The sequence below is a fragment of the Microtus oregoni genome, unplaced genomic scaffold, assembly GCF_018167655.1.
Source record: "Microtus oregoni isolate MIOR12 unplaced genomic scaffold, Mior012 000088F_ref0000325, whole genome shotgun sequence".
NCBI classification, from domain to species: Eukaryota; Metazoa; Chordata; class Mammalia; order Rodentia; family Cricetidae; genus Microtus; species Microtus oregoni.
In genome coordinates, this window is record NW_024544555.1 from 4,328,265 (window position 1) to 4,353,849 (window position 25,585).

A 25,585-nucleotide genomic window follows, 5' to 3' on the forward strand; every position below is an offset into this window, starting at 1 on the left:
TGCATGGTAGCTCTGTGGCTAGAATGTGTGCCATACCAGGACAGACAGAATATTCCAACTATCCAAAGAATGAACTCACTTTTAATTCCAAAAGGCAGGAAGTCTTCTATTTTTGGAAACTTAATAATCCAACGAGAACAACTGTATAGGGAAAGACAATGTTTTACTCAGGAAAATTAAGAAGCTTTTTAAACTTTGACTATGTAGTCTTTTTTTTTTTTTGGTTTTTGATTTTTGAAGACAGGGTTTCTCTGTGTATCTTTGGAGCCTGTCCTGGAACTTGCTCTGTAGACCAGGCTGGTCTTGCGCTCACATAGATCTGCCTGACTCTGCCTCCGCCTCCTGAGTTCTGGGATTAAAGGCCTATACTAACTAATTAAAGACTGTCTGGCGAACTACGTAGTCTTTAAATACTTACCAGTACCTGAGTGTGGGTATTAATAACATAGATAGTAGTACCTCATACTCTTTTATTCTTTAATCAAATACAGAATCCCTGCTGTAGCTTGCTGCGATGCACATGCATAGCAGCCCCTGATTCACCAAGGTAGCCTATTCACACTGCACCATAGAGGTTGGGTTTTATAGATTGAAACATAGACTTTATAAAAGAGTGTGTAGAAGGAACTGGGAAGAAAGAAAGTCCTCCGAAGAGTGCTACCAATTGATCCATGTGAAAACCAAGCTAAGAAAAGGTGAAGGGTTTGCTCAGTGTTGCCAAGCAACTCTTGGTTATTATTTTCTTCACATGAATTTCTGTGGCCATCCTCCACCTCTGGGAAACAGTATTTAACTTGTACTCAAAATTCCATCAGCTTCTTCTGTCTATAGGCGATTGTGTATGTATAGGCTTACGTAACAACCAGAGATGGACGCCTCCCTAGCAACTTACTGAAAAGAGTTGGATACAATCATTTTGGTCACACACCGCTTGAGCTGAACCTTCTCTGGATTTTACCTCCTGGTTGTCAGACTCACTGGAAGTAGAACCACAGCCAAAAGAAGCCATGTCATTAGCATAAGGGACATTGCTACTGCTTCTGGAAGCTTGATTTCAGCAGATGCTATCTGGCACGCTTGTCTAGTCTCCCACAAGTTCCTTCTACTGCATTTCATTCCTGTAAAATGCACATATGAGCAGCACATCTCAGGCAGTCACAGGGTCCTATGGTTCCTTTATCAGATCCACTACTCCTTCTCTCTCAATTCCTATCCTACTCCCTTCCCAAATTCATATACAATCCTTTTTTAAAAGCCCACTGCATCCACTCAGTACTGCCTGTATGGATATGGAGATAGGACCATCTGTTGGAGTATGAGGATGAGAGCCTGTGGATTGCTTCCAGACTAATGTGGTTTGATGAACCAAGAACCCCTGAAAAGTCACCATGAACACCCCCCAAAAAATTACTTTGCCCAAAAAAAAGCAGGAAGAAGTTTGGAGAGAACTATAGCCAAGTTCCCTAAATGATTTTTTTATAAATATTTGTTTACATTTAAAGGGGAATATGCTATAGAGATTTGCATTGGCATGGATCTTGGTTTATTGATACAAATTTAAGATCAATTTTGTGAGACATACATATATATATATATATCTGCTCTTGATTGATGTTTACACAGCTTATTTTAAAATGTAATGCGTAATTAAAAATATAGATTAATAATTATCTATAATAGTCAAACTTGTAGTCATGTTAGACAGGTTTTCTAGATGTACAGAGATATATTTCAGATGAATAGTTATTCTTCAAACCTTTCAAAGACTACAGAATATGGCACTTAAATTATTTTAAGAACTTGGGACTTTTCATGACAATGAGACATATCTGCTCCTGGCAGCACCAATCTGTTTCAAGAGGATGATGGGCACCAAAGAAGCTCCTTATAGTGTTGGTTAGCCATTTGGTCAAGAAACTGCTCTTGCCTGGACTGCGTGATGAACTGGACATGCAGAACCCACAGAGAAATGACTGCTGAACTTGCCTAAAGGTGAGACAATCCTTTGGGGTTCCTGCTTCATGAAAGGCTCTGCTAGATATTCTGCAGGACATGGAAAAATGTGACTGACAAACTGCCAATATAGGTGAAGCCGTCTGAAATTCCTGCTTCGTGGAAAATCTGCTGGATACTATGGCCCTGTAAGCTGAAGATGGATGCTTCAATGATACAAAAGAACTTTGAGTGACTGTCCAGGCAGTAAGATATCTCTGTCAATTCTAGAGTTTTGGAAGTTGCTTACAATGCACTTCCTGCTTACTTAGGTAATATTATATCTTTCTGGAGTCTTTGATGGAGTTAAGAATAGATAGTTATAATTATCGTTTTCGTTAGCTATGATAAAAGATAACATAGAAATAAATATTGTAACTGTAATTCTTGCTTGATACTTGTCTTGTTATATGTAATTTTACTATGTTAAAGTTGAAACCTTCCTTTTTATTTAAACAAAAAAGAGGAGGTAATGTGGGATTCCCTCTGTATGCTGTGAATATGATTGGTTAATGAATAAAGAATCTGCCTTGGCCTGTGATAGGATAAAATAGAGCTAGGCAGGGAAAACTAAACTGAAAACTGGGAGAAAGAAGAGAGAGTTAGCAAGACACCATGGAGCTGCCAGAGGAGAAAGACACAAGCTGTCAGCTGTAACCTTGCCATTAGGCCACAAGCCTCATAGTAAAATATAAAATAATGGAAATGGGTTAAATAAAGATATGAGTGCTAGCCCATAAGACGCTACAGCTAATAGGCCAAGCAGTGATTTAATTAATAGAGTTTCTGTGTAGTTATTTCGGGCCTGAGCAGCCAGGAACAAACATGTGACTCTCGTGTGTGTGTGTGTGTGTGTGTGTGTGTGTGTGTGTGTGTGTGTTTTAACAGGTCTTGCTTATTGCCTCACTCAAATAATCTTCATGCCTCAATCACTCAAGTGACTTAAATTTCAGGAACATTCCATGGCACTGAGCTAAGTGGAAATTTAGTAACTCTGAAAAGAAAAGTTTATTTTTATTAATTTAATTATCCAAATTACTTTTAATGGGTGTTTCACATATCAACAAAAAGAAATATGAAATAAACTTACTTCTTAGGAGTAAATAAGAAATAAATTGGAAGCATAACTTTTTAAATATTTTCTTAAATAATTTTCCTGTAAGATAATAACTGTGAGAGGGTAACACATATGATCTAAGATCTACCTTATGTGAAACTTTACACTTTTTAAACAGTTCTTCATTTAATCTTGATTTTTCTGATGGTGCTATAATCTCTCTTCTATTCTGTTCGAGTCTATTGTCTCACTCTATTCTACTTTGAGACAAAATCTCATAAAGCCAAGGCTGGCCTCCAATTCATACACAGTTGAACTGGTGATCCTACTGCCCACTTCCCAAGAGCTATAATTACAGACGTGTAACACCACACTCAATTTACAGAATTTAACCCAGGGCTTCCACATATTGCTAAAACACTTTACTATAGTCTGCTGAGCCCTAGGCCCTACTATTCTTATTTTCTAACTCAAAAATGCAAAAGCCTTGTTCAAGGTAACAGAGTTAGTAGAATATATCCACACCACATTTAGGCAGTAATGTCTCTTACACAAAGGATATGCTATTTATTTTTAAAAATGTGTTTGAGAATCTTGAGAAATGGGCCAGTGGTTAAGAGAACATGCAATCTTGTAGAAGAACCAAGTTTGGTTCCAGGCATTTATGATAGACAGCTTACAACCACCTGTAACTCCAGCTCCAGGGGAATCTGGTGACTCTGACCTCTGCAAGCACCTGAACTTACATGTACATACTTACATGGAGACTTACATACATACACATGTATAGCATAACTCCTATACCTAAGGCTCTGGGGGGAATCACTGAAGAGATGGTCTAAGGATTTTAAGAGCCAGAGATTAATGGACCTGGCACTGTATGTGCCTAAAAATGTCCCTGTATATTCTGTAAATCAGTTCTAATTGCTGCTTTAATGAGGATATATAAATCTCCAGAAAGAACCTTCATCTATATTTCTAGGTTGGTCTCTAGGGCTCAGCTAGTTTCTGAGATCTCCAAGTAGGCAAAGAGTACCTTCCTCTATGAATAAACGTGCCTCATAGAGTCCTGGATGAATGGATGTGTGGGGCATAACTGATGCTGATGTTTTGTAATAAACAAAAATTTACTTATATTCTATATCCTTGTTTCTCTACTAGACTTTCTGGGATGATTATCAATACTGGTTTTTAAAGCTTTTCTTCATGGGTATACATCTTTAATGTAAACCTTTTGTGTTTTAAAAATCTTGAAATTATAATATCTTTCATGAGAATGTGCCATCCTTAATGATAAAATCATTTGTTGAAAAAAAACTACTGAGTAAAATTCTTGAAAAGCTAATACATTTTTCGATGAGTTTTCCTGTTCTTTCCTTATAAATATTCAAATCTAGTTTGACACCCACAGTACAGTCTGTTATGTTATTCCCCATATTGAGTCTATGAGCAGCTATTTGGTTTAAGCTGGTAACCCAGGTATTGTTTACATGCTGTAGCTATCAAAGCTTAGAGTGTAAGCATCCTGTCTAAGGCTGTACTACAAGTGCGTGGTAGAGTGAATTACCATTCAGGTCTCCAAAATATGTGGTTAAAGAAAGGTTAATGTGTCTACAAAGTTGTTGAGGATTACAAATTAATGCTGTCATTATTACTCATTAATTACACACTCATAGGACCCATAATTCCTTCCTACTTGAGAATATAAGATGGAACTGAAGAATGCCAGAGTTGACAGCTCAAGTCACAAGTGTTATTTACAAATTCCTTCTCACTATATATCCACACAGAACTTCAATAACCATCGTGACATGTGACCTGATACTATTTTCTTTAACCCTTACTCTCCTTTCTCCTTTTATCCTCAATGTGACATTTTTTTTTCTTAGTTGATAGAACAGGAGTGAGCTTCATCAGACACTCAGTTCAGCCATTAGAAGGAACTCTCAGGACCATTTTTAGCTTCTTTCCATTTCAAAATCAACTATGCCTATATATGACAAGGGGGGAGGCAAGGGATAGTTAAATAGCTATTCTTCCTCTAGGAATGATAGGACAAGGAATTTCCCGAACCTGTGGCAGGTAAATTTAAGTGAGATACTGGGATGTAAGTACATTTTGTGAGGCACAAGGATGATTGTGTGGGGAAAGACATGTGAAAAACCCTTTTTTGTAGATCAGATGAAATAAGGTTCACCCCCCACCCCTGGCATCTTAATGATTTTTTTTTTTGGTATAAAAATTCCAACATTCTTGTCAAACAAGCCACCATTCAAATAGATACAAATGTGAGGAGGCTGAAAACATTCAAAAGAGTAAACCTTTGGTTAGAGGCAGGAAAACAAGTTCATAATTGGTTATTAATAAAATCCTTAACTCCTGCAGATGGTATCAGAAAGGAAGACTGACCTACTATCTTAATCAGGGTTTCTATTGCTGTAACGAAACACCATGACCAAAAGCAAATTGAGAAATAAAGGGTTTGTTTTGCTTACTCTTCCATATCACAGCTCGGCACTGAAGGCAGTCAGAGCAGGTATTCACACAGGGAGGAACTCAGAAGTAGGTGCTGATGCAAGAATCTTGGAGCAGTACCATTTACTGACTTGCTCCTATGTCTTGCTCAGCCTGATTTATTTTTACATCCAGGACCACCAGCCTAAAGAATGTCACTACCCACAGTGCTCTGGGCACTGTCCCATCCATCACTAATTTATAAAATACCCCCACATGCTTGCTTGCAGACAGATCTTACAGAGGCATTTTCTCAATTGAGGTTCCCTCCTCTCAGATGACTCTAGCTTGTGTCGAGTTGGCATAAAACTAGTCAATATATTTACCCTTTCTAAATTATCCCTTGATCCTCTAGTGTAGGATGAATTTTTTTGCCTTAAGTCATAGATGTTATTACATGTAGCTCATCTTACAACCTCCTAGCCACAACAACAGGTGAAGCTCAATGAACAGAGGATACATAGGACTAAAATTCTTTCTCAACTATAATACTCAACTATAAGCTACTCTGTCGAAACTAGGTATATAGAGGGTCTCTCCTTGCCATCTTCTGTACTTAGCTGGTAAGATATATCTCAGACTTTAACTTTGTGACACCTCAGTTTTTATGGCTCCCCTTCCTTGTCCAAATCAATTTTTCCTCAGGCGAAGTCAAATATCAACCACTGACAACTGATCTCTTGCAGATAATACTGTATATTCTAGCTCCTCTTGTTTTTATGTCTTGATACTGTGGATTGGAAGGATTTGTCCCTCTAGAAAGAATGTGAGATATCAGAGAGCAGGTGTGCTAAAATATTTTGGGAGATTCCTAAAATAAGACTTTGTTGGCAACCACCTACACATCAAGACCAGCATACTTTTCTACTAAGCAATTGCCATGTCCTAAGACAACAGCTACCCAGTTTTCCCTGAATAGCAATACAAGGCATATGGACATGGTCAGTTGTGGAGAAATTTTTTAGGCCATTTCTCACTTTGCTTCAGAAGTGACCTCAGCAATCTTCTCATCCTCTGGAGTAGCTGGGACTTCAGGTACAGAACATCAAGCCTGGCAATGAGGAAGAATTTTCTATTACTCACATGTGTTCAAACATATATTTTTAACCCTAATACACATGTTAATTAAAACAAGATTTGAGTGCCCACCTGTGAGGCAGGAGAATTGAAGCCATTGAAGGGCAATAATCCTAGTTGATTGACCTGATCCTCGGGCCACATACCTCATTTACCAGCTCTATTGATTTGAAAACTGTTTCTTCTGTAGATATTTGCATGCATATACAAAAATGGAAACCAAAAAATCACAATGGTCTCCAAGACAAGAAAGAAAGAAAGAAAGAAAGAAAGAAAGAAAGAAAGAAAGAAAGAGAACTCTATGTTCAATGTAAAATGAGATGGGGCAAACAATGCATTGACAGACTTAATCTTATTTGTTGACTGCTTGCGGGTATTAAAACTCTGATAATAAAAATGTTAGTTCTTAGAGACATATGCCAGGCAGAGTCAGAAAACTTGCTAAACTAAATGACACTTTCCACTTGCCAGCCTTCGGGTCAGATGTGCCCATGACTCTGCTGTCTGGCACTCGCCCTGACCACTCCTCCTCCTGAAATGCACTGTTTGAATCAGACTCCACCCCCATTCTTATTAAGCAAGTGAAAAAAGAGAAGGTTTCAGTACCAGAGTGACGCAAAGATCAATTTGTAGTCTTTCCCCTACTGGTCCTCTCACTTGAGAAGAAAAACTCATCCTCAATCTTCTCTCCCATTCCATCTTTGTCTCACCAATGGGGAAGATTCAAAGACCCCGACCCCAGGTCGACACATGAGCCAATCAGGTTTTCTTCCACTCTTCCTCTTTTCACTATCTTCCCATATAAACTGGCCAGCTTATAGTCAAAATTCGTGTCTAAAATAAAGAAGCCTGTGAGAGAAGCTCATGTAATCCCACTCCTGAAATATCACCAAGTCATCTGAGATATTGTTTAGATTGTGGACTCTTACTTTGGCATGCCAGCATAGGTAGATGGACAGGAAGCACATCAGATGTCACTGTCTGGCAGCTGATAAAAGTCAGGGTGCTGCAATACTAAGCCCAGAGTCACATTAGCCTGAGGGAAGGAGATGCATCTCCCTTCTCTTCAGTAGTGGGCTGAGCCGAGCTGGCGTCCTCTGAGCTCAGGGTAAGTGTCTGCCTTATTTGTGCTATGGTTTGAGTTTTTGTTTGTTTGTTTGTTTGTTTTTCTTCATTTGGATCAGAGGCATAGGTGCAAAGGGGATCTTCGGGTTTATAAAGAGAGAGAGAAAGAAAGCTAGCTGGGAGTTACAAAATTAAATGGTACTGTACAGAATCTTAAAGATAAAGGAGCCTGTTCAGTCCACTGAAACAGGGAGGCTTGTGCAGAGGACACAAGCAAAGAGAATTTGCATCCTTATTCTAAAGCTTACTTTTCCTAGGAAAGATTTGTTTGATCTGACTGGAATTATGTCCCTGTACTGTGTCCTCAGTCCAGTCTTTTGTAAAAGTCTATGTTATGCTAGAGGGAATTTTTAATGGTTAAGATTAGCAAATATTACCTAATAAATTAAGAATTTCTAAAGTATTTTTATAATATGGAATAGCAGAATACTTTGTTTACAGTCCTTAAAACTGAAATATCATTAATAGAAAAAGAAAAGCGCTGTCAGAATCTAATAGAGAACTGAACTGTGGAACAACACGACAAACAAGAAGTGAAGTTGTCTGGGAAATATATTGTTCCATCAACATTTTGTGAACATCTGATGAAATATTGTAGTGACATGGGTAAAATTTTTGAAACAGTATATATTTACCTGAGCTTTAATAATACAATATTATTACCTAAGGAAACTGATACCAACATGCTTAGGACAGTCAATATTCAGAAAATATATTTTAAAAAATTGAAAACTCTTGCTGGAAAATATCTCCAGCCTAAGTCTTAGACAGTTAGTCACAAGCCTGAATAACTGTCCTGCCCGGGAAGAAAATTAAGAACCAAACTCTAGAGTCATCAAAGAGACCCGCTGCTATAAAACCAGTTGTCTTGAAATAAAGCCGTTTTATTTCAGGAAACAAAGGTTTCTATTAAACTGCCCCACCCTCGGCATCTTTCTCCCTGACGATTAAAAGGCTTCACATAGGTCATTTCTGCAGTGCATTCTGGTTGCTAGCATTTGGGTTCAGAAATTTGAAATTAGGGAATTCATAAATTTTGAAGCTTTCTCTCTTCCACAGAGCCTTTTCCTATGCAGTCCCTTGTACCTTTGCCCCTGCTAGTGATAACTGAACTCTAGTCTGCTGAGCAAATCTCTAGCATGAGGTGACTTGGTCTGGATGAATCCTGAACAGTATTTCCCTCCAGACTGATATGCAAATCATTATACAGCACCCAGATTTGATGGGTAAACAATTCGGGAAACTTTACAGCTAAACATTTGGTTCATCAAAATTTCAGAGTTTCTCTATCTTACGTGAAGCAAATTAATATATTTTAAATTAAATCATCTGATATTTTGAATAAAAACAGTGGGTATCGCAGTAACTTTCAGGAACATTTGCTCTGGCCCTTATTTAACATAGCAGCAGGAAAAATCAGAGGCAACAATAACCCTCAGGATGGACTTTAACAGCAAAATGAGGAAAAACAGAGATCTGGTGTGGGAAGACAGAAAGGCCACTCACTCCAGCAGTGAGAGAGAACCATAGCATCCATCATTCCTTTATTGACAGGCTAGTTTCATGGCATAGTGTCATGTTTTAGTTATGACTATACTTACTGATCGCTATTGAAAATAACAAGAGGAACTAGAATGATTCCAATGCTAGCCTAACTTACATATTAAACAAATAAACTAGATAATAAAGAAACCACTGAGGTCAATAACAAGAAAGTATAATTTAAACATAACAAGAAAAATGACATTTGACTTTGCACTTACGGTCTGTAGTAACTGTTATACATATAGAGACAAGCGAGCACACAGTCAGTCCTTAGTCTCCTTGTCCTTTGGTAGTGTGCTCAATACTGAATCAAGGGCAGAAAAAGAAGCAGTGAGGTATAATAGGAAAAATTAATTCCAAATTGACCATAATAAATTAAATGTTTATTCTACTTTTTGAAATTGGGAAAAGGCAAATGGGCACTAGAGTAGTGTTAATTGCTCGATCAAAGGGGCACTGCTGCACTCTGATGAGAAAGGGGAAGATGAAGGCTGTCTTGATGAAGGCTGGCATACATTGACTGCTGTTGATTTTCAATCTTTACATCTTTGAGGGCTAGGAATCTACAGTGTCTCGATGAGAGCCAATCACGAGGCTCCAGAACTATCACCCGGCGTGACAACAAAAGAATTTCTTAACAGAAAATGCTCTGTGGAAAAAAAAATTGTGGTGTATAATCTTGAAACCTCTACATAAGCTTTCACCTAGAGACGAGCAAGCACACTGAGTCATTTTTACTTATTCTAAGTAGGAATGTCACCTGGGCAACGACGGAGGTAGAGAGAAAGGATAGAAGGTTGGAAAACTCCACCATGAGGCAGCCCCTAAAAGCTTTTGCTGATAGTGTCAAGTAAACAATATGGTTTAGACTAATCTTGTAACTCCCCCCACCCCCTTTTCAGAAACATTATTCTTCAAGAAAAACCTGCCGAAGCCAGGAGTACAGTGTTCTCCAGATCTCAGCAAGCAGGGCCACACTAAAGTTGCTTCTGACTTGCTCCAACCTACTGTATTCCCCTCTCTCAGCCTCACGGTCAGGACTCTACCCGTCGGGGAACAAACCCATCTTGCACATACCAGCTAAGCATGTTCAACTACGAACGCCCAAAACACTTCATCCAGTCCCAAAATCCATGTGGCTCCAGACTGCAGCCTCCAGGACAGGAAGCCCCCAGCTTCCCTAGCCAGACCAAACAGTCCTCCATCGTCATCCAGCCCCGCCAGTGCACGGAGCAGAGGTTTTCTGCCTCGTCCACAGTGAGTTCTCACATCACAGTGTCTTCCTCGGCTTATCCTGCTTCCCAGCAGCTTGCTGGCCCCAGTCCAGCCCAAAAGGTTACTGCCACCTTTAGCCAGTCTCCAGCCAGCTTCCTCAGCTCTATTTTACCATCTCAACCTGATTACAGTAACAGTAAGATCCCATCTGCTGTGGACTCCAAGTAAGTGAACCTGTGTACACTGCGTGCACCATGAGCTTTATCCGGGGAGATCTCAGGGTGAGCTGCTGTTATTCTTTAGAGTGCAAATCGGTAGTGCGAGCTTCATTCTCACTGAGCCAGGAAACTGGCAGTAAGAGGTCATCTAAGCTTTCTCCAGTGTCCAGACGGAGCGGGACTCAAATTACCTACTATCGCACACAAGTATATCCTTATTATTTAGCATCTTCAGAAAGAAAAAAAGAGCAGATTTCTAACACACCAGGGAAGGGTGAGCTTTCTGCTTAGCTCTAAGCTAAGTTCCTCTCACTGCAAATTTAATTCCTCTGAGGTCTGGCTTGGCTGGGTTGCAGAGCACCTGTCTGTTCCTCTGTGTCTAGGATTTCCTCTGTTATGAGCAAAGGCTATTAAGTTTCTTCTCGTAGTCTTTTCTTCCTATCCTCTTCTCCCTCTAATCCTGACTATCCACTTGGCTAATATAATTTAAAATTAACACTTTTTAAAAGTCTGGAACTCAGTCAGTTGGCCACTTGCATAAATGGTCCTTACTGGCATCAGCAGGGAGGCTGGAGCAGAAGGATCGTGGTTTTAAGGTTTGTGTTGGTAGGAGAAGCTGTAACTTGTTGAATTTTGTCAGAAGGTCTAAATCTAGGAGCAAATACCTACAGCCTTATGCAAGCATGCGCTGTATTTCCATAGCCAGAGACTGTCCTGAAGGAACTCAGCCTGAGGAAGGGACACCATGTGGAGTTGAGCTTTTTTTAAAACATGAACAGAATAGTTTGTACTTATTTAAAGTTAGGGCGATCAGTTTTCATATTTCTTGGCTGGCGAGAATATCAGTGATTAAATGAGAGGCATCTCAAACATTGTCTGGTGGACCATGTCTTGTTGGAGTCTTAGTGGAATACTTGCTGGTGTCTCTAGATTTGTTTAATGTTGAACAGAGAAAGAACCATAAATCAGCATAGAAGTGGAAAGTTTTCCTATCCAAAAATAAGCTGATACTCATGCAGTTTACTTGTATGTATTATTAAAGTGTTCACCAATAAGATGACTGAGCTAGTTTTTCTAAAAAGTATATTATTCATTGAAATTCCAGAAAAGCCGCTAAATTGACCATAGCAGTTCAGCTTGTAGTGAAACCTATTTCGTACTTTTAAAAATAAAAATTAGGACACTCGAAAACAGATTGGTATTCTATAGTTATTAAATTGAATTATATATAATGGCTGATGACTAATAGTTCCTGCCTTGGAATATAATATTCTCATAGTTTTGACTTAGTATTTTAAAAGGTCGCCTTCCTCCCCAGCTCCTCACAAAATCCCATTGAATTCATTTCATACTTCTTTCTTGTTCACAATTATTAATATGATAATTCTCCATGTAGCTTCTTGGTATTTCTAAGTTTCTTATACCAGAATTTTAAATATATAACCTACTCTGACTGTAGTATTTCCCTATTAAAGTCTTTCAATCCTATTCCAATTCTGCTAAAAAAAAATAGTTATCAAACAAACATTCACAGAGTCTCAACCACATACCTAGCTTTGCACAAAACTAAAAAGAGGCAAAAATAGAGACGAAGAAAGCAAGTCTAGGAGGTCCCCAGACCAGAGATCAAAGGTCCAGCTTTAGCTGTTCCATTTTCAGCAACTGTAGATAACTCTTCTAATCTTACCATCGCTACTTGATACCCATTCTGAGTCCAGCTGTATGGGGTGGAAAGCCCTGGCCCTTAAACATTTGTGCACAGATCTCTCATTGTTATGAAGGGCTCAGGATTGCTCCATCTTCTAAAGCAATCCTTGATTTCTAACCTAAAGACTCTTGAAAACCTTACCTCGCTTCTCAATGATAGGAAGTTCTTAGGCAATGGTTTTAGCAGTTGTTCAAACAGCACAGTGAAAAGTGAGTGGCATTCTTTCATTCTAATTATTCCTTCCAAAGAGCTTGCCATGAGGCATTCCGCAAATAGCCTGCTTGGTGATCCAGTTTTCTGAGCTATATCATATTTAATGATCAGGATTAATGGTGAGAAAAAAAAGACCTCTAAAGCAGTGTAAAAGTAATATAAGTTTATACAAAAATATTATAAAATATAATAAAAGTTTATAAGTAAGAACGTATAAGTCTAGTGCATATACCACCAAATGTGCAGACAGTGAGGTTGTGTAGTCAATCAACTAACTAAGGATAGATATCTTGTAATTCTCAGGCTTAGCTGTCATTAACAGTCTTTCGGGCTTTCTATAAAATATAATGATGAGAACAGAATTGTCTGAGTCTAATTCACTTTACAAAGCACTTGTGGCTCTCAAACAGATGGGACTCTAGAACTGAAAGACATTATAAGTATTTATCAGTGCAAACACTACAGGACTATTAAGGGGCTCTAATATTTTTTAATTGTGAACAAGAAATTAATCATTGTGAATATAAACATATCAATAATTGTGAGTTTCAAGAAAAAAAAAAGGCCAGTGCTTTGGCCTAGGAATTTAATCAAGGGAGGGGGCTTCACTATTTACTTCTATTTGATTGATTTGACTATTTACTTTATTGGACAAATCAGACTTTAGTTAGGGATTGATACAGACAACTGGAAAGCTCAAATATCTAGATTGTAAAGGGAGAATGGGCACCATCAGCTTCTAAGATAGTATATCTTGGCTCAGCTGGCAGTATCTCCCACAGCTGTGCTTTACAGTGGGGGGCAAGAGTGGCAGGGGGACGAGTGGTGGCACCTGTTACTCACCAGTCTGTTTACACTGGACCCTTGGGATAGCCACCAGGTCCCAGAGTGGCCCCAGTCCACAAAGTGAAGGCTCTGGTTCCACTCAGTCTTTATTTCCTCTGAATCACTAGTCCTTTTAGGAATCTTGATCTCCTGTGGATCTGGATGACTAGGGAACATTTATCATGAGCATCGTAAAGTCTTCCTTAGAGCAGTGGTCAGGTTCCCCCAGCAACTAGAAGGATACAAGTTTGCCCGCGTAGGGTTCTAATTCATCAAAACACTAGGAAAAGTTTGATCCACCAAACAGCTAACCATACCGGATTTTCTCATTGCTGTCCTTGCTCTCTACCAATGTCAGTATGGAGATTTAAAAGGGCTCGGGATAGCTTAGATAAACATTTAGGCACCGAAGATGATATAAGAACTTAAACTCCCCGCCACTGCCTCCCATTTCCCTCCCCCTCCCCCCCAAACAACTCCCCCTCCCTCATCAGCCCAAAGAGTAGTCAGGGTTCCCTGCCCTGTGTGAAGTCCAAGGACTCTCCTCCTCTTCTTTCTCAAGTAGGACCATTCTCTAATGACTAACCACTCAAGCCTATAGGACCATTCTTTTTCAAACCACCACATTCCACTACCTGCCTTCCTATAGGCATGTAGCCATATTTTAATATAAAATGCATTTAGTCTATTTTTAAATTTTATTGATTTTGTTGATCTATACATGGAGGCAGAAATCTTTAATAAATAAATAAATAAAGAGATTTCCCAGAACTAGAGTTATATATGGTTTTAGAAACTATCTTTTTAAATGAAATTATTCAGGTTTCCAAAGACAATCTTTGTATTCTTTCTTTAATTATTGTAATCTAGGTTTACACACACACACACACACACACACACACACAGATGCATGCATGCGTATTCACACACATGCACACACACACAGATTAGACTACTTGGATAAAATAAGAACTTCAAGAAAAAAAGGAGAGGAACAAGGGAAGATATGGATGTAAATATAGTCAAATTGAATTTTATATGTGAACAACTATTCTTAACACCCATTTTATTTTATACCAAATATACACTAATAAAATACTTTCTTTTGAAAAAAAAAGAACTTAAACTCTTCAAATTATTTTCAGATTAGTGAATTTTTTCCAAATCCTTTTTTTAAAGTTATGTTTCATGTTCTATCTTCCTCTAATTATCCTTTTCTTTCTCTACCAAAAACTAATCAGCTTAGCAATGCAAAAGAAATCATCACTACTTTAAAAGTTATGTTTATATTCTTCATTGTTTTTAATTGAGCTATACATTTTCCCCACTCCCCTGCCTTCCTCCCCTATTTCTATGTAGTAGTTTGGATCATTTGGGGTATAAAATTAACTGGAATTGAAAATTAATAGGAAACCCAGAGATCCCATTGAGGAGCAGGAGAACTATAAAATACAGGTGATGTGCTGGTCAATTCAGCTCTAAAAGAAAGAGCCATGATTGGCAGTATTTACCAAAATCCCTGGTATAAAGACTTTGACAACATCAATTTCAAGCCCTACTGGGATCACACGTTACTAGAAAGAGATGCTTAAAAAAAAATCAGCCCTCTTGAGCCCAGGAGAGGCAGCTGAAGCACACTACTGCCTGATGTCCATCTCTCCATCAGACAAGAAATTCAACAATCAGACTGAAAGAACCTGAAAGCTCCCTGTAACCATCACATTCTTTATGGAGGATCTTCTAGATGTCCTCTTTATGAGTAAATCCCCACCCCCACTGTATTAGTTTTCTCCTGCCAAAAGAAAAGATAAAGTAGCCATTCTTACAGCATCCTTCTTGACTGTTATCAGGGTCTTTGGTGTTCTTGACAACACTAGAAATTCTAAGTGGTAATCTCAATGTTTCTAAACATGACTTACAGAATGAATTCAACTCTATCATTTTCATGGTTTTTTTTTTCCTTTTTTAAAGCTATCAACAATCCTCGGTTAACCAACCAGTAAATGCCATGCCATCCCAAACTGCAAATGCTAAGCCCACTCCAAGAACTCCTGACCATGAAATCCAAGGATCAAAAGAAGCGTTGATTCAAGATTTGGAGAGAAAGCTGAAATGCAAGGACACCCTTCTTCATAATGGAAATCAAGTGGGCAAGCTATCTATTGTTTCGTACAGAAGGCCAATTACACTATTAAAGATCTAATTCCAATGTGAAAGTTCTGAGGCTGAGAATATAGCTCACTGGTAGGACACTTACCTAACATCAGGTTGATACCCAGTACCACTACACACACACACACACACACACACACACACACACACACACACACACACACTATTTCTGTCTCTCACAGATCTATGGCCATAGAGGCAGCAAGAAATAGGATTCACCTTTTTAAAGAGGAACATTTGCTTGTTTGAACTCATTACTACTCTAACATGACGTCCACCATTTGGGTTTCAGTAATAAATGGATGAAGTATTTTAAAAAACCTAGATAATACAAGGAAACTTTTGTCTTACACACTATTTTCTCAAAAACTCAATATATTGGCACATTTCTACTCTCCTGCCCTAGGGTTTTAGAAAAGTAGAGACGAGAGGATCAGGAGTTGAAAGTCAGCTTTGACTAGATGAGTTCAAAGCAAGTCTGTGACCCATGAAATCTTCTCTCAAAAAATAAAATAAAATAACCATCACCTTCTCACAAAATGTTTGTCTGCCAAGTAACTAATGGAAAATGTTATCAACTCAACTTTTTGTACCTTAACAGCTGTAATTCTTATATAGATCTTAATATACAATTGAATTAGTTGCTCATCTTTGAAGACAAGGCTCCTTAGGAAACACAGAAACTATAATTCAAAACATGGGAGCACAGTTCTGACTCTTAAGAGTAATGGTTGTCCAGGTACAGCTATTCACACACCTCTTACCAAATCTCATCACCGCTCTCTAGAAGCTGACCTATGAGGAGAAGATGGCTCGCAGGTTGCTAGGTCCCCAGAATGCTGCTGCTGTGTTTCAAGCTCCAAACAATGATGTCCAAGATTCTTCACAGGTAATTTAAAATGACTGATGTATAACTGTGACCTTTGTTTTTCTTTTTGCCATAGGATCTTTGACCCCAAATCTGGCCAAATCAATCCTCCTTCCACAGCTTGCTATGTATCTGGGACCACAGAGGCACACAACTCTGGCCAGCTTCAGGCAACTTTTTTTTTTGTTGCAATGTTTAAGTTGTTTGATGTTTTCAGCCATGTTTGTGACGCATCTACTTGCTTCTGCCATGCTCCCAAGTTTAAACACGCCTTTTATTGAACAAACTAATAAGATAACTCTATTGAGGGCAATTAAAATTAAGATTAATAAAAGCTCATTTTCCAGAAAAGGATTAACTTCAAAGTAGAGTGAATACACACAGCCTTGCATCTGACCAAATTAATTATAACAGGTGGGAAAGACAAACCGAAGGGTGGTTACCCTTCAAGCTGCCTGCTGTAGCCTCTCAAATAGTCTGCAAGGCTGTGAGCAACAGAGATGGAGCTGAGAACTCATTGAGAAAATCGATATGAGATAAGAACGAAGACTTTTGTTTATATTAAAGGCAATTAGACCAACTAGAAAGGATGGACGACCGTCTAATGGGTAAGAAGTAGATCTCAGAAACTGAGCAGTTCATTCATTCAGCCAGTTTACATGGAGCATCTACTGCATTGAACTTGGGCCACGGCATAGGCAGTTATAGCCAGGATAAGACAACTCCATCTCTTCTAGGAGAATTACTCAAAAAATGTACCTAATATTTATGACAGTGTTTGAAAGGAAGGTGGCAGCACCAGCACAAAAAGATAGCAGCAGAAACACAACAAAGGGAGAAAACACAAACCTTATTATTTTAGACACCGAAACATTGATCCTAAGTAATAAGAAATGTCCAATTACAGTAACTATAAACAAAAATATATCTCTGCTGTAATTGAAATACTCTACTTCTGAAAATAACATGGTAAAACCAAAAGATTTTTTTAAATCTTATTTTTAGCTGGGCACTTGGGAAAGAGAGGCAGGGAAATCTGTTGGTTCAAGGTCATCCTGGTCTACAGAGTGAGTTCCAGGACAGCCAGAACTACACTGAGAAGCCCTATCTTGTAAAATAAATAAATAATAAACACATAAATAAATAAAAGTAAAAATAAAAATTAACAAAACAAACAAAAAACAAAAACTTATTTTGAAGATTTTGAGTTTTATTAGATTATTAGGTTTGATTTTTGTTTTTGTTTATTTTTTCTAAAGAAATAGAATGATTGCTGAATTGGTAAACTGTTTTGACTTTTTTTAAGAAATCTTAGACTAGACAAACTTTTTTAGATTCTTTAGAAATGCTAAAATGCATTGGCTGAAAAGATTCATCCCAAAATAAATGTTTGGATGCAGATTTTCTGTGTTCCTATTCAAATACTTCAGAGATATTTGGGCTGAGAGTGTATTTTCTACTTCTTTTCGTTCTTCCACTGTACCAAGAACAGCAACATTTCTACAAAACAGGCATGAAGTATTAATCAGTTAATTTGGTTATAATGTTCATCAATTCTTGACTTTATTCTCGAGTAGAAACAATTTTCTGGCACTCAATATAAATCATAAAAGGTAAATAAATATTTCTTTATTTGGCAAGAGCTAATTCATGTTTCAAGTCTTTTTTATAGTTTTAGCCATATTTCTAATGGTGTCCAACAGGATTTTTTTCCATGAGCTAAAAGGAGAAGTATTTTCCAGTCTAATACATGTTTACTGTTGTTGGTGGCACTGCTCAGCAGTAGCCTGACACCTGCTGCCCAGTGCCAGCATAAGTGACCTCATATCTATTCCTGCTTTGCTAAAGTACAACCTGCACTGTGTCCCCAAGTCAAACACGCCAGGGGAACACATCACCCTTCTATCACAAAACTACTCTCTGAGAAGTAAGCGACCATCAGTGTTGGGTTCAGCTGACTTTTATAAATCGCACCTGTGAGACTATCCTGTTAATTCTTTGGAGTCCTTACTAAGGAAATGGTCGGGTCATTTGCTGTGTCTAAAATGGAGTCATACAAAAGCCAATCACAACTGAAGTAGCCCAGACGTTCCTCTTAACTACACTTGCTTACCTTCATTTGAAAGGACCAACTGCATGTTAAATTTCTCCATTTGTTTTCATCTCAAGCAGCACAACCCGGAGCATGCACGGCTGCAGGTTCCCACATCACAAGTAAGGTAATTCGTTTAGGTTGTAAAGAGAGATGTATTTTGCTACCTAAAATGTTTTCCACTACAAATATTATATGTAGTATACATAGCCCTCAAGTTTACTATATTCTTTCAAAACACAGTGTGAATTTTCAAATGTCAAGGGTGATGCTGAAAACTTGTATTATTAGAGCTACCTCAAAGGGTGTTTTTAAAACATTTTGGTCAAAGAGTCAGAACCATGCTTCCATGTTAAATAACTCGTCAGAACAAGGGAAGCGCAGTACTAACTATGAGGCGTATATTGATCAACTTAAGGAACTCCTTTAAAAGGAGAGGGTTATTCAATATTCAGTTTGAACCAGATGTTTCTAAATTGTTATATTTCTGACAGTCATTAAATAAGCCCTTTGTGTCTGTCCCTATTGTCACCATGCCATCAAACCAAAGCAGAGAGTCTGGACTCTCTAGCGTGATGGCTAATTGCACTGTGCGAATGGAATAAGCAAGGACATTTCTGCACAGTCATTATTAAAATATTGTTGTAGAAGTAGATCGTCCTCAAGAGCAGAGGCAAATGACCAGGACGCGATCCAGGAGAAGTTTTACCCACCACGCTTCATCCAAGTGCCAGAAAACATGTCGATTGAAGAAGGACGATTCTGCAGAATGGATTTTAAAGTAAGTGTTTTTAAACATGTTAAGGATGCATTAGCGATGGGACATCACGTTTGGGGACTTGTCCCTCTTCCCAAACTTTTGCACAAATTCTGAAGCTGGGCCAACACAAGTCATATGCTGGTTGTGCCACCTTCCAGCTGTGCAAACTTAGACAAGTTAAATAAACCTAGACAAGTTTATCCTCTCTACATTTTGTTGCCTCTTCTGTGAAATGGGAATAACAAATACTACTTACCTGATAAAGTAGGAAGATGAGTAAACAGATGTCCTGGATACAGGCACGCACGCACGCACGCACGCCCGGCCGACTTAAGCACCTGTAGTTGTCTATTCATCCCTTCAAGCTGCTCTGCTTTCTTCTTTCCTGGATTTTCAGACTAGAATAGCGCTCTAGCAGAAACCTCGTCACATTTTGATTATCCTCATTCTAAGAAGTTTTCCTTGCAAAATATTTTTCCAGATTCCCTATCAATGAGAGTTACTGTTTATGTTGAATGTCTTTATACAAAAACATTTAAATAACTAATATTAATGGACAAAATTGTGGTGTCCATATATCTTGTGGGACATAAAACATAAATTAATGTTCTAGATAAAGTAACCAAAGGCGTCTTAAAGAGTTTGAGGTTGTATTCGAAGGAATTAGGTGTGGTTTGAAATAATCTAAAAACAATACAGTAATTTCAAGTTTTTAATTTCACAGTAAAAATTTACAATAAATGTATTTTGAACTCCTCCTTTCCACTTTTGATCCCAAACCCAGATGACAAAATTGTTAAAATCATAAATGGAAAACTGCTGTATTTTATTTGTAGGTGAGTGGACTGCCGGCCCCTGATGTGTCGTGGTATCTAAACGGGAGTCCAGTTCAATCAGATGAGTTGCACAAAATGATAGTGTCTGAGAAGGGTTTTCACTCACTCATCTTTGAAGTGGTCAGAGCATCAGACGCAGGGTCGTATGCCTGTGTGGCCAGGAACAGAGCCGGAGAAGCCACTTTCACCGTGCAGCTGGATGTCCTTGGTAAGCCTCCAAAGAGATCCTTCATAGACAGCCTGACTGAAAATGAAAGAGTATTATATAAGAAAATATTTCAAAGATAAGTCCAGTGAACTTCAAACTTAAAGCTAACATCTACAGAATCTAGAGCAATGCCAGTTTATACTTAAAACAGCAAAAAGACATCTTAGGAGGAAACAGTAAAATTACAGCCAGATCTACCACCAGTTCTTTTCTAGAAAGGTAATAAGGAGATTTGTAATTTTATTTTAATTACTGGGGGAGGGGTGAAGAAGGGGTTTGTTTTACAAATCCCAAGTCACAGTTCCTTGAAGGGAACTGGAGGCAGGAAATGAAGTCAGGAACTTGGAGGCAGGAACTGAAGTCAGGAACCTAGAGGCAGGAACTGAAGTCAGGAACCTGGAGGCAGGAACTGAAGCAGAAGCCATGGACAAAGCTACTGCTTCCCAGGGCTTGTTCAACCTGCTTTTTCTTTAAAAAAAAAAAAAAAAAAAAAAAAAACTTTAGTTAAAATATAATTACATCATTTCCTCTTCCCTTTCTTCCTTCCATCTCCTCCTAAATCTCCCTTTCCAGCCCCTCCTGTGCCCCTCCCTTTATACTATCAAATTTATGGCCTCTTTTTCTATGAGGATTTTAGATAAATAGACGATATTGATGGATAGACAGACAGACAGACAGACAGACAGAGAATAGATACCCCTTGGTATTTTATATCTAATTAGGAATCGCATCCCTGGGGAAGACCAGTTCTCCCTCTCTCAGCAAGCATTAGTTGCCTGTAGCTTTTCATCTAAGAGTGGAGCCTTGTGACGCTTCTCCCTTCCATATTAGCACATGTATTGGTGCCCTCCTTGTTCAGGTCTTGTTTGGGCAACTATGTGTTACCATGTCATGGGTGAAGGCTTTCTGTCATTTATAGTCTGTGGTCAGACTTCTTGTTCCTACGGCTCTTACAGCCTTTCTGCCCCCCTCTTCTGAAATGTTCTCTGAGCTTTTGGTGCAAGAGTTGTGTTGCAGATATATCCACTGAGTACCCTACCCCATACTCAGTTGTTCTCTGTACTTTGAGCCGACTTGAGGTTTCTGTTGGTGGTCACCACGTACTGTAACGAGAAGCTTCTTTAAAGAGGGGGGAGCATTACACCCCTTAGCTGTGAGTACAAAGATACGTATTTAGAATGCAGGGAGGCTTTAGCTCTACTGGTCTAGGAGAGCGATAGTAATAAGTTCTCGTCTAATATTCATGACCTCACTACTCCTAGGTAGCTGGCTAGCCTTCCAGTGACAGGCATGGTTTCCTTCCTGTTGAGGCAGCTGTAAGTCCAGTTAGAGAGCTGCTGGTTACTGCCAACATATGGGTGTCAGCACTGCACCCTTAGGTATATCTGGCAATGCTAGTTCATCAGAGCTAGGCAGGACTATTCATTGCTTCATCCTTTTGCTACTTCCCTTTGGTATTATGAAAGCTAGTCCTTGGAAGGAGACTTTTCATCACTTGAATCCTGCTGCTTCTTCTCTCTAGCCCCCTACCCTCACATGGCCCTTTTTTACTTCCCTACGGTTTCTACAGTTACTACAAATCATATGCTCATGTCTTAGAATTTGGATCTAGGAATCACATATGAGAGAGAACATAATATTTTTTTCTGTGTCTGGGTTATCCCACACAATATATTTTTATAATTTCATCCATTTACCTGCAAATGTCACTATTTTATTTCCCTTCCAGCTGGATACTATTTCATAGTATATAGGTACACATTTTCATCAGTCACTGGTCAACTGAAGGACATTTAGGTTATTTCCATTTCCCTAGCTATGGTGAACAGAATAACAATACACATGGCTGATCAACAATTGGCAGAGAGAATATTATATAATTTTGGATGAAGTAAATGAAATAGTATAAGCTTTTGTTGATATAACTAGAAGAGGATTTCTAGTAGAAACTTTAGCCTGATAATTATCTTCCCTATAGTCGGAAATGTAGCCATCCTGACTCAGGCTGATACAAAATTGCCATAGGCTGTCATAATGTAAATCCCTACTTGAAAAATGGACACTGGCTGTTAATTTTTAGCTCTGCCCTATGTTATATTTACTATGAAAATGGTGTCTAACCATAACCAAAAAAATCATATTTCTTAGAAAAGCAGGTTCTGACAAAACTCTCACTTCACACTGTGGCATCATAGCTCTATAAAAACCCATGCCCAGTTTTGAAATTTTACCATCTAAGGACTTTAAATATATCCTACATAATGCTTTAAGCTATGGTATTACCTCACAAGAAATATTTAATGATTCCTTGTCGGTTATATAAAAGTCTGCTAAGGTTAAAAGATGAGCAATGTCCTTGAGCTTATACTCTACTAGATCAATGAAAGACATTTAGGACTGAGGGACCTCAGCCAAAGGGGGGGAAAAAAGGAGTGAGCAGGGAATAAGACACATACATGCATGCTCGCCCAGTAATACACTTCCCGCTATTCAGCTCTGGGTAAATCATATTGTGCCAGTAGCTTCATAAATAATGTCCTATTACTACTGAAAGAGAGCTTGGCTGGAACTCATCCAGTCTCTTCCCTTCTCCTTTAGGAAATCCACATTCAGTGTGAGCTCACCACTTCCCACTGCTTCTCCTTGTAGGTGGTTGTGATGACTGACATCTGCATACTAGCAGTTTACAAAGCCTCTTTTCTTTCATATTCATACAGATCCATCTTATGAATTTGTTTGGTTTTGGTTTTTTGTTTGTTCATTTGTTTGTTTTGAAGGTGTAGTTAGCGATAGATAAAACTGAGGCTCAGAGAAACTAAACAAAGAATTTTCCAGTTTTACAAGGCTGGAGGAGCCAACAGAGACTTGGTTTTGTGGGGTTGAGGATCAAGGCTACAGCCCTGCACAGGCAGGGCAAACACTCGACCGACCGCCAAGTTGCATCCCCATCCAGGATCTGAACTGCAGATGTCTGCTACTTTTCCCATCATGCACACTGCCTCCCTGTAGACCAAGTGACTTACTTCTTTTAATAAAACATGGTTAAAACTTCAATAGATCATTGCATTCCATTTTAAGAACTCTTAATATAATAAAATAATAATGTATGTTATGGTCTTTTACCTAAAAGTAAAAAGGTTCCCAATCCTGACGTTGCTTTTTAAAGCTTTAATGTCAGCATACAAACTTCATAATATTTTAATTTGGCTTAATATCTTCTGTATTGATTTCCTACCACTATCCAGCAAAAGAGCATAAAAGAGCGCCAATGTTTATCTACAAACCACAGAGTAAAAAAGTTTTTGAGGGAGAGTCAGTAAAACTAGAGTGCCAGATCTCAGCTATCCCTCCACCGAAGCTCTTCTGGAAAAGAAATAATGAAATGGTCCACTTCAACACCGATCGGATAAGGTGAGACCAGACTCTCCTCATTGGCATATATACATTGGTTGGGCGAATCTGGTTATACTTCTTATACATATTATAAATTATGAAATTATGGCCTTGGGTTGTCTATTCTTAAAAATAAATATTTAAGTCAGATTCAAGTAATCCTAAAAATAAGGCATCACAGAGCCTAGAGTTCATCTTTTTTGAAAATAAAGAAGCATGGCTACAGGAAATAAATTATATGAAAAGATTAAAAGGAAATTATTTGGGAGAAGAGAGAGTATGTGTATGAGTTTCTAGAGATCCAGCCTAGGGTCTTATGCTTGTTAGATAAATACTCTACTACAAAAAGATACCTCTGCTCATAGGTGGGGTATCTAACTTTTGGCATTGATTAGAGTTAGTCTTGGAGTTTTCAACAGCCTTTTATTACTAATTAAGTTCTATAAGGCAGCCATATCACTTAAAGTTTACCTGAAAGAAAAGAATTTTAATTTCCACACCTTAGTTTTTGTTTGTTCCTTTCCAGCCTATACCACGATAATGTCGGAAGAGTGACTTTACTGATAAAGGATGTAACCAAGAAGGATGCTGGCTGGTACACAGTGTCCGCAGTCAATGAGGCTGGCGTGACCACGTGTAACACAAGACTTGATGTCACAGGTATGTCACAGAGCAGCTCAGCTTAGCCAGGGAGCTGAGAAACACACAGCTCAACACGGGGTGTTTCCCTCATAATCATTTTCCCATCATATCTGCCGCTGACTACGAAGTTCAACTCCGTATTTTAAACTGTTCTTCTAAATTTCTCTTTGTTTCAGCCCGTCCAAACCAAACGCCCCCAGCTCCCAAGCAGCTGCGTGTTCGACCAACTTTCAGCAAATATTTAGCGCTTAACGGGAGAGGTTTGGATGTGAAACAAGCTTTTAACCCAGAAGGAGAGTTTCAGCGCCTAGCGGCTCAATCGGGACTCTACGAAAGTGAAGAACTTTAATAACTTTGCCCACAGTGGAAAACACAGCCTCACTATTAGCATTATAGCTGATGACTTTGTAGGAAAAAAAAAAAAACTCCATGGCTGTATTAACAGCTTACGGCTTTACTTAGGTCGTATAACTAACATGCATTTAAAACATTATTTATCCTCTGACTCTGGCACAGCCTGTCTACTCCTCTGACCTGTGAAGCCAACAGTAAACTGAGTTTATGGGTTTATATTGTAAGAGACTGTCTTGAGTTACAGTTTCTTAGAGCTTGAGTCCTACACTTTTAACTACTATGAGTTATGAATCAAAACCTTTTTTAAACTGCTAATACTTGCAGTAAAGTGTATGGGTATTGCTTAACATACACCGGTTTACCTGTTTTCTCTTGTAGGAATACTAACATGATATAGATTATTTGAGTGTTCCACAATTTCATGTCAAAAGAATAAAATTCAAATAGTTAAACAGACTTGTCTCAACTTTACGGAAGTCTGGAATGATATTCACAATCAAACTTCTGAACTTCTGAGGTTTTTGTTTTGGGAGGGGGTTGTTTCTTGTTTCTGTTTTTGTTTTTGTTTTGTTTTTATTAAGACATGGTTTCTCTGTGTAACAGATCTGGCCATCCTGGAACTCCTCTGTAGATCAGGCTGACTTTGAGCTCACAGAGATCTGATCTGCTTGCCTTTGCCTCTCAGAGTGCTGAGATTAAAGGTGTGCGCCATCACCTCCAGGCCAAACGTCTGGATTTTATAAGTGAAAGAACACACAGCAAAACCTGTGA

The 25,585-nt window shown here is 38.5% G+C and overlaps 1 protein-coding gene across 3 annotated transcripts in view; it reads left to right on the forward strand.

The window, feature by feature from the left end:
* The window catches only part of LOC121442248 (myotilin), a 42,811-nt gene extending 17,550 nt beyond the window's left edge, over positions 1-25,261 (forward strand). Inside the window, exons 2-10 of one of the 3 annotated variants that reach the window (XM_041643720.1) lie at positions 10,213-10,749; positions 15,461-15,635; positions 16,449-16,550; positions 18,699-18,748; positions 19,270-19,402; positions 20,218-20,425; positions 23,671-23,836; positions 24,345-24,478; positions 24,637-25,261. In XM_041643720.1, the coding sequence (XP_041499654.1) occupies positions 10,397-10,749; positions 15,461-15,635; positions 16,449-16,550; positions 18,699-18,748; positions 19,270-19,402; positions 20,218-20,425; positions 23,671-23,836; positions 24,345-24,478; positions 24,637-24,809 (1,494 nt within the window). In that variant the 5' untranslated portion in view covers positions 10,213-10,396 and the 3' untranslated portion in view covers positions 24,810-25,261. The remainder of the gene's footprint in view (positions 1-10,212; positions 10,750-15,460; positions 15,636-16,448; positions 16,551-18,698; positions 18,749-19,269; positions 19,403-20,217; positions 20,426-23,670; positions 23,837-24,344; positions 24,479-24,636) is intronic. The other 2 variants (XM_041643721.1, XM_041643722.1) reach the window with 2 other exon arrangements.
* The last annotated feature ends 324 nt before the right edge of the window (positions 25,262-25,585 follow it).